At 46.1% G+C, this 9988-nt stretch overlaps 1 protein-coding gene across 1 annotated transcript; it reads right to left on the bottom strand.

Moving 5' to 3' along the window:
* Nucleotides 1-481: 481 nt before the first annotated feature.
* Nucleotides 482-990, bottom strand: LOC109184818 (uncharacterized protein At1g04910-like). The gene has a single exon (XM_019334865.1). The coding sequence runs from the start codon at nucleotides 891-893 to the stop codon at nucleotides 483-485; it is 411 nt and encodes a 136-aa protein (XP_019190410.1). The 5' UTR covers nucleotides 894-990; the 3' UTR covers nucleotide 482.
* Nucleotides 991-9988: the final 8998 nt, after the last annotated feature.

Genomic DNA, 9988 nt, shown 5'->3' with positions numbered 1-9988 from the left:
GCATATTCTATTATTATTACACTTATCCTTTCTAAATTTGGATTCGGTACAAAATTTACAGCATACTTTGGAAAAGTAGCAACAAAAAAATGTATATTCTTCACTTATGTATGCTTTCCAATCTTTACTTCTGCCTGGCTGGAAGGCAAAAGTAAATGTTGCTGCTTAAAGTGCAGCTGGTGGCAATGGGAACAAGTCAACAACATAGTTCCGTTCCTGTTTATGCATGTGTTCATGGTTATGTTCCTGTTTATGCATGTGTTCATGGTTATCTTCTGCTACATAGACAACCTGGGAGAAGATTTGCATAGAAGTTTTCCTCCAACTTTGCTGTCTGTCCTACGACTATGGGATTTGGTCATCCTGTCCTATTTTGCTGTAAGTTTCTCAATTCTGATGCAAACTCTTTCCAAGATAATTCCCCCCTGTCCATTTCAGCCAAAATTCTAACAAAACTTTTCCTGCATACAATATCAGATATCTCAGACGAAGTGAAAGACTGATATCAAGTAAGTGGGAAAGCAGCTTAAACCCCCAAAAAACAGAATATCAGGTAGTGTCATGTACTTGTCAGGATTGGTGGTTTTCCGGAAGCTTTCAAACATCCTTTGGCCACGAACAGCCTTGGCTATGTTACCATAGTAAATGTAAGCAAAGACATCACTATCAACTGCCACAATGTAATCCAGGGCCGCTAGCTGTTTGTGCCTGTTTATAAAAGGCTTCAGCTCCTCTGCAGTTGCCAAGTTAGAATGAGAGTATACATTTGGGTACTTCTCCTGCAACGCATTCAGTCCATTCTGCCCAAAAATTGTCCCTGTGACTATGTAGATTTTTGTGCTGGCCGGATACCCCATTGCCTCAAGGAAAATAGCAGCCTCTTGGGGAGTCATTGGGCATGCCCCCTGAGCTGCCTCTCTGTTCCATTTATACGTTTCACTTCCAGTGCTTAGTTCTGTGTCTTAGTTTCCTCAGCTCCTCAGCTCCTCAGCTTCTTTCTTGGTAAGATTGTGATTACAGCCAGTGATAGCTAGCCTATCTTTTTTATAGCTGCATTCAATTCTCATGGACAAAGTTTTAACCCTATCTAGTTCTGCATTTAGTTATCAATCTTTATACCTCAAGTGCAGTGCGATGTAATGATCACCATTTCCTTTGATTTTGCTAACTAATTTTTTTGCAAGCTCTTCAATTCCATCCGTGAAACGTAGGGCTTCATACATAGCATGAGCTTCTGGATTGAATCCGGGATCCCATTGTTGGCAAGGCGTGAATCGGAGTGAGTGAATTCTATCACTTTATGTTTCTTTAATAGTTTCGAAATGACTTTGCTGTAGTAACCGGGCTGCACATAAACAACAATTTAGACTGATGTCCTATCTCAATCTATACCATAAGATAGTCCCAAGTTATTTGTACTAGTCTCATACTATGATGCTTGTTCAACAGTTAACATCTTCATTCATAATCATATATAGGTCTAAGGCATAAGTATTGTTTTACTAATGTATTAGACATAGTAAACCTAGCTGAGGTGGTAATACATACTCCCTCGGTCCCATTTTGTTTGTCTGGTTCGATTAACGACGCTTGACTGAAGCTATTTTTACTTCAATTTTTCATAATATTAAGTTTATTTTTAGTATATAAAATTTATATATTTAGAAACTACATTAAAAGTACTATTAAACATAAAAAATCAAATTTAAAAATAATTAAAAATTACTAAAGAAAATAAGTAATGAAGAAAGAGTTGAATTGACCAATGAATAGTAAACAGGACAGACAAAATGGGACAGAGGGAGTACATAACTAGCCTAGCTTTCCGTTGCAAAAGACAAATATTTCAGTGATGTGAGAGCTTGCCTTTGACCAAGAAGCTGGAGTTTCACTAGGGGCATCTGTTTTGTGCGTAGCATTGTAGCAAGCAGTGTCAATGGCTTCTGCCTAAAACCTTTTGGATACTCCTGCTCTGAAATCATTATTATCAAGGCGGACTTTTTAAGCGAGATGTTATCGATCGCCTAAGCAATGACTGTATGTGTGTGTGTCTATATATATATATATATATATATATATATATATATATATATATATAGTGCAGTTCAGGTGTGAACTTTGCCTAAAGTGTGGACGTGTCACGTGTGCATTGTTATCTCCCGTCCGTTTTTTGCTGATGGGCGGTCGCAAGCATGGGTGCAGCGCTTACAGTGTGCATGCGTAGCACACTATCTATTACCCTGTTGGGTGGGTTTTGGAGTTTTAATTCTACCGTCTATACTGCTGGACCTCCACACCCGAATTCCCGTCGTAGGGCTTTTCACTCCAACCCTCGTCTGTCAGGCAATTCGTAAGCTCGCGTGCTCATGGCGAAGTTGAATGGTGGACGCCGGTCGAAGCATGGTAGGAACACCCTTCAATTACCGCCTAAGACTCCTCCTTCAGCCGGTTCCCGCAGGGTCGCATTCGGATCGCGGTCCTTTAAACGGTCGCGGCGGCGTGCTCCTAGCTCAGGTGGGCACGGCGGTTCCGACCGGTCGGCGTCAGGGATAGCATCCAGAGTTGCGGCACGGAGGAGGTCGGCGCAATGGTGGGGTCCGACAGGTTAGCTCACTGGGGGGGGGGGGGGGAGGAGGGGTGGTAGTTGATATGGGGTAGGGTTTAGTGGGCTGCACTTAATTCCCGCACGTTTATTTGAGTACAAAGTTACAAATATCCCATTGCACAGGCTATAATTTAGTATTCTGGTTTTTGATTATGTTATCGTTTTGTAAAGGTAGAATACGGGTTGCATAGGGGGTGGTTGTGTGACTAATTTGGGGGGTTTTAAGATGCTGGGGGTCGAAACTGATGATGGTGGTGATGCAATAGATAGCCAGGGGGTCGGCATACAATGGGTTCACTATGCTATTGTTGTAATTTGCAAAATCTGACTGTAGTGTTTAGAATTTTGGGGTTCATATAGGGTCGAAACTGATGCACGGGGTGGCTAAAATCTGTGTTGGATTAAGAAAGCTGTGTCATTGGTGGAAAAATTAGCTAGTTGATGAGTAAGATAGTTTTAATGCACCAAGATCACGGATTACAGTTTGCGGTGTGTAAGAATGGAAAAATAGGGTTGAAACTGATGCACTGGTTGGGTGAAAACTGTGTTGGATTACGGAAGCTGTGTCATTGGTGGAAATATTATATAGTTAATGAATAAGATAGTTTTAATGCACAGTGTGTAAGAATGGAAGAAATGTAAGTAACGAATAAGGTATAGTAGGTAATATTCGCGAATGATGTTCGTTTGTTAGGCTAGTTGCTATTATGGAGTAAATATCAAAATTAGTAAATGTGCTAGTTTTAATGCCCATTGTGAACTCCATATCAAAATTAGTAAATATGCTAGTTTTAATGCCCATTGTGAAGGTAGGTGCTTTTCTAGATTTAAAAAGTGATATCATGGTGTGAACCGTGGGTCTGAGTGGTATTGTTGGTGCAGTTTCAATTCTTGTGTGCATGCATTTTAGGTCTGGTGCAATCATGGTTGTATTCATATAGGGTAGGAACGCATGCACTGGTTTGCTGTCATTGTATTATCAGAACTAGTACTACTTGAACTAGTAATGGTAGGATCTACCGTGGTGCTCACGGTGTTCATTGATTTGAAAATGTTCAAAGACTAAAAATGATATAGTTGATTTATTATTTAAAAATAATTACATATCCTTCGTACTCCGAATGCATTAAATTTCACCAAATTTCATTAGAGGGTTGCATTCGTACTCCTAATGCATTAAATTTCATAAGAGGATTGCATTCGTACTCCTAATGCATTAGAGGATCGCAACAATTACAGTACTGTGCATTCCTAGCCTAATATATTTGAGAGATCAAATACACATACCAGGTCCTCTGGAGCACCACCATACATTTCTTTGTTAGGTTTCTTCGCCGATGAGCTGTCGATGATGTCAAACCGGGAATGCTTGAAGCTGATAGCCATCATGTAGTAGGTGCCCTTGTAAAAAACCGGAAAAATGAACTGCATTGGCATTAGAAAAAGGATGAATGCAACATGGGGGTAGGTGGTGTGCCAATTATATTAAACAGTAGGAAACCTCACCAAATCTACGTCGGCTGTCCCCTCACGGCCAATACTCTGCAACACCAGATCCATGCGCTTCTCAAACCAGGCCATCCGCGACTCATCGCTGACTGAGGTGCCAACCACAGTTCCAACCTGCAAAGCACAATAAGAAATTATACTGGGATTCAACACAGCACATTGGCGGGTGTGGAGCCGAATGCATACCGTCGTGCTTGTAGGCAGAAACAGTCGGGTCAGGTCATCATATTTCTTCGTTTTCTCCCGGGCATTCATAACACAACACCAGGTGTCGATAATGGTTTTGGACACTCGTTAGCTCCCTTAACGTTTGGAATTGTGCCCACTTCACAGTCCGTTCACCATGTTAGAATAACACCTCATTGCTACGTGACAAAAGCAAAGATCAAACCATGAGAACACAAGAACCACGACACCGATTACACATAGAATATCATACGAATGAATTAGACCACAACCCCCAGCCCCCACCCCCCTCACAGCATGGGATATGATAGACCATATGCACTAAAGCAACATACCGATCACCCTGGTGGGGACTAAATACCCACATCCACACAACATACACATGTGGCAGCGGAATGGTCGGGTATCCATAGGTGGTGTTGAAGAAAATGCCAGCGGATCAGTCCTGTTTAACAAGTGGTTCCTTCTCTTTGTGACGTGGCCTGTCCACCCTCCGTAGAGCTGTGCATGTTGCTGTAGGGGGCAGTGTGACACCCACACGCTGAGCCCGTACTGGTACCTGCAAACATTTGTCCAAATAAGCGTCAAACCTTATAGTATCATGGCCATATGCAAGAGTGTACCTGAGGAGGTGGGGCATCAGTATCCGTCTGGTCACCATTGTTATCAGCTTGCTTTCGCGTTGCGAACTCCTGAGTCAAACCAAGGCTAAAACTAGGCACATCGGACATGCCAATCGTCCCAGTGGCAGCCAACTCGGCCGGGTCCTGTTGAACAAGTGGTTCCTTCCCTTTGTGACCTGGCCCGTCCACCCTCCGTAGAGTTGTGCATGTTGCCGTAAGGGGCACTGTGACACCACACGCTAAGCCCGGACTGGGACCTGCAAACGTTTGTCCAAGTAAGCCTCAGACCTTACAGTATCATGGACATATGCAATAGTCCACCTGAAGAAGTGGTGCAGCAGTATCCGTTTGGTCACCCTTGTTATCAACTTGCTTCTACATTGCGAACCCCTGAGTCAAACCAAGGCTAAAACTAGGCACACCCGACATGCCAATCGTCCCAGTGTCAGCCAACTTGGCCTGGGCCAATTCCCGTATAAACTCTGCATCATGCCACATAGGTTCTTCATTGCGACCTACTGTCGGGGCAGGCGACGGGTGTGCTGCCTCGGTTGCATTGACTGGCCTGTTAACAAACCCTTCTAGAAGTTTGACTGAGTCCACCACCCTTTGGAAATTGCAGTTTTCTTGAGCTTTATTAGGGTGCTGGGAAATTAGGCCAACCACTCCCGTAGTCAGCGAAAGTAATTCACCGGTGATTACTGCGAACTCAATGCCAAACACTTGCACCACCACAAAAATTAATGAGAGATGGAAAAAAAAGTGCATCAAACATACATAATATTGTGCAGCCCACATAGGCCTCCACCTGAACGCATACCATGTTATCACCGGCACCGGGAGCATGCTCAGAAACCACCTCGTGCTGCTGGGGGCTACGGTGGTGACGTGGCCCGCCTTGGGTGCTGGGTTGCGGTGACCCAGCTTTGGATGCACGAAGAGGGGCATCCACCTGACCCTGGAAGCCCCCCGAACTAAGCTCACTCCGCTCACGTGCCTTGATGAAATCAGTGGGTCCACCTGACCACCAGCGGGATCGTCCTTGGCACCTCCCGCATGCCCACCACAACTCTATCCAAATACAATAGCTAGTACAAAGACATATGCAAACTCATTAGTAAAGAAACTACACCAAATTCACCGCAACACCTAACCCCCCCCCCCCCCCTAGCACTTACAGTTAAAAATAGTAGTGGGCCGATGAATTTGCGAGATGAATGCTCGGTCCAGCTCTGATGGGTAGTAACTAACGAGCGAATCAGGTACCCACACCAGTCCAGGTCCTTAATCGTGTCCACATTGCTTAACATGTGAACAGTTTTTTAGTTTGAATACCCATTGGGAGTGCTTGCAACCAGGGTGGTCACCACTACAACACTAAAATGTATTTTGAACCACGGGCCTCCGTTTGGCAACTGCAGCAACCGTGCACATAACACTTTCACTGTAACCCCTCGCCACGTTGCTTCACCTTGTCCCTCCAGGCTCGCAACTCCGTGCTAACCACCTGACTATCCCGTTCTGGGATTGGTATTGGTCCATTCGGCATGCCAAGGACCACCGCGACATCCTCCTTGGTGAGAGCAATGTAGCCACCATTCACCAGATTGAGCCTCATTTGAGACAGGTCAAAATTTGTGACCAACCAATGTCCCATCCACAGCGGTACTTATGTAATTTGGAATCCCAAAAGCGCCCCATGGCCAATGCTCATAACATCCTTCCTTTGCCTTTGAGTCAAAGTTTGCATGAGGTTTGCAAGATCCTTAGGCGTTCCCCGCGTGTTGATCTGGCCCGTGCTGGCATGCTGCACACACATTACCTCACGCACCACGCCCCCGACTAGGGGGTGGGTATGGAAATCATCATCCGACCCGCTTTCGTCGTCGCTTAGCAAGACTACCTGGTGGTCATTATACCCTGTACACAACAATAAACTAATTAAAATTACTTAAAATGATAATGAACTAAGTTTGAATCAATTTTGTCTTCAAGATTTGTGGTTTTGCTTTGAAAATTATTAAGCGGATCATCGTTAATAATTTCGCTAAATAAAACATGTATATGGAATGAAAAGGTTAATTCCATAACTAGAAAAGAAGAATGTTCTTGGATAATGCATGTGGCTGGTTGGGAAGGTGCATTATCCAAGAATTTTCTTCATTTCTAGTTTTGGAATTAGCCTTTTCATTCCATATACATGTTCTGTTTAACGAAATTTTTTATGATAGTCCGCTTAATAATTTTGAAAGCAAAACCACAAATCCTAAAGGCAAAATTGATTCAAACTTAGTTCGTTATTGTTCTAAGTAATTTTAATTAGTTTATTGTTGTGTACAGGCTATAATGACCACCAGGTAGTCCTGCTAAGCGACGACGAAAGCGGGTCGGATGATGATTTCCATACCCCCTGCTGGTATTGGACTGGGGCATGGTGCGTGAGGTAATGCATGCGCAGCGTGCCAGCACGGGCCAGATCAACACGCGTGGGATGTTGAAGGATCTTGCAAACTTCGTGCAAGCTCTGACTTAGAGGCAAAGGGAGGATGTTATGAGCATTGGCCTTGGGGCGCTTTTGGGATTCAAAATTACAAAGGTACTGCTGTGGATGGGACATTGGTCACAAATTTTGACCCGGCTTAAATGAGGCTCAATTTGGGGAATGGTCGCTACATTGTTGTCACCAAGGAGGATGCCGTTGTGGTCCTTGGCATGCCGAATGGACTAATACCCAATCGCAGAACGAGATAGTAAGGTGGTTAGCCCGGAGTTTGAGAGCTTGGAGGGACGAGGTGAAGCAACGTAGGGGGAGGGTTACAGTGAAAGTGTTATGTGCACGGTTGCTGCAGTTGCCAGACGGAGGCCTGTGGTTCGAAATACATTTTAGTATTGTAATGGTGACCACCCTGGTTGCAAGCACTCCCAATGGGTATGCAAACTAGAAAACTATTCACATGTTAAGTAATGTGGACACGATTAAGGACCTGGACTGGTGTGGATACCTGACTCGCTCGATAGTTACTACCTACCGGAGCTGGACCGAGCATTCATCTTGCAAATTCACCGGCCCACTATTATTTTTTACTGTAAGTGCTTTGGGGGGGGGGGGGGGGGGTTCGGTGTTGCGGGGAATTGGGTTTAGTTTCTTTACTAATGAGTTTGCATATGTCTTTGTAGCAGCTATTGTATTTGGATAGAGCAAGGACGATCCCGCTGGTGTTCGGGTGGACCACTGATTTCATCAAGGCACGTGAGCGGAGTGAGCTTAGTTCGGGGGGCTTTGGCCTGGGTCAGGTGGATGGCTCTCTTCGTGCATCCAACGCTAGGTCACCGCAACCCAGCACCCAAGGCGGGCCACGTCACTATCGAAGCCCCCGGCAGCACGAGGTGGTTTCTGAGCATGCTCCCGATCCCGGTGATAATATGGTATGTGATAGTGTTAATTGCCACGTAAGCGGTGAATAGAATAATAGAAGACCAATTAAAGCAAATAAATGTCTTTTATTGATCAAGGTGAAGGTCCTAAGTACAATCTAAATGGCTGTTCTGAGTACCGACTGACTACGGTCGGGATGCTCTGATAACAACCTATCGATCGTCCAAAAGTCCCCCACACTGTTGCAGCTGCGGGTATTTATAGCCGCTGGGCCGGAGACACAAGTCCGGCCGTTCGGCATGTCACCCACGTAGCAATGACGTGTCTTCTCCTCGTAAGCCCTACCTGTCAACGCCTAGCGCTGCCACGTGCCTCCTCTCGACTCTCACGCCTAAGAGCTATCAACCGGGTAGTGAAGACGCCGGTCAGGTACGACCGGGTTCTTCTATGAAAATCCGACCTGTAACCTGCATAAACGAGAATAAAAGACAAAGGCATGTCGGTCGGGGTATTCCCTACTAAGAGCCCCCCAGCACGGGCCTTTTTGACCGCCCGGGAAAAAACGCGACGGGATGAAGAAGCCCAAACGTCCGCCGCCAAACCGACCAGACAGCTGTCATTCCCCCGCGCCACGTGTCGAGCTCTGCACGCCTCTGCGACCGCAACGGTCGCCTCGGAGTCTGGAATGGTCACATCGGGCAAGTGGATCGTTTCCCGCCCAAATGTTCTCCTATAAATAGGCCTTCAAGGAATTCATTTGAACTTTTACCAACCTTATTGAGTCGATCGGTATAGCCAGAGCATCCCGAGCGAGTGCTCCAGCAAGCCAGTCGAGCAATCGAATTTTAGCTCTCCTTCGCCAAGTACCATCACTCGGTAAGTTTCCTGCTTTTTTAACTTTTCAATTTCTTGCTTTATCTTTTCCCCCTAGCCGACCTTGGGCCTCAGCTGACCACGACCCAAATATTCCGATCTCTAACACCATCCCGACCAGCCTTTAGGCAAACTATAGGATGTCAGATACGGATAGCCAGAACGCCTCCGTCGCGGACTATGACGACGCGGTCGAGGAGATCAGCGAGGAAGTGGACATCATGTCCTACTCACCAGAGGTCGGTCAACGACCACAAGAGACCCCCGAACAACGAAGATCGTCCAGTTCAGAAGGGACGTCAAGCTCGAGCGGATCAGGTAGCTCGAGCAGCAGGAGCAGTCGTACATCAACGAACGGACGAAGCTCCCCGACGGGTGGCGTTCGGGACACGCCGACCCGGGTAATTGGGGATTACTCTGAGCCAGCACCCCCAACTAACGATCGGGAAGCCACTCCTGAGCCGGTCGAGGAAGACCCGGTTGCTCCGCCTGCACCGACCGATGGGGAGTATGTCTTCTTAAATCGGGACAGCGTCAAGCAGTAATATAGCTTGCTGACGAAAGCGGAAGCCACGAAGATCTCCGCACTGCTCACCGACCGATTTCGATTCGACGTCAGCCGGAGCTTAGGGAATATCATAGACAGGCACGAGGGCAAATGGATCGGGATGCACTACGACTCGCTCCTGGCCCCGATCCAGATACCCTTCCCTGCCCTCCTGACTGCTTTCCTAGGTTATTACCGGATGGTCCCGGCCCAAATTTGCCCGAACACGCACAGGATTTTAGCGTGTTTCCCGCAAATATGCGCCCGGC

The sequence above is a fragment of the Ipomoea nil genome, unplaced genomic scaffold (assembly GCF_001879475.1).
Source record: "Ipomoea nil cultivar Tokyo-kokei standard unplaced genomic scaffold, Asagao_1.1 scaffold1286, whole genome shotgun sequence".
Classification (NCBI taxonomy): domain Eukaryota; kingdom Viridiplantae; phylum Streptophyta; class Magnoliopsida; order Solanales; family Convolvulaceae; genus Ipomoea; species Ipomoea nil.
Note: the sequence above shows the minus strand (reverse complement) of the source record. Positions and strands in the feature narration are given on the sequence as shown.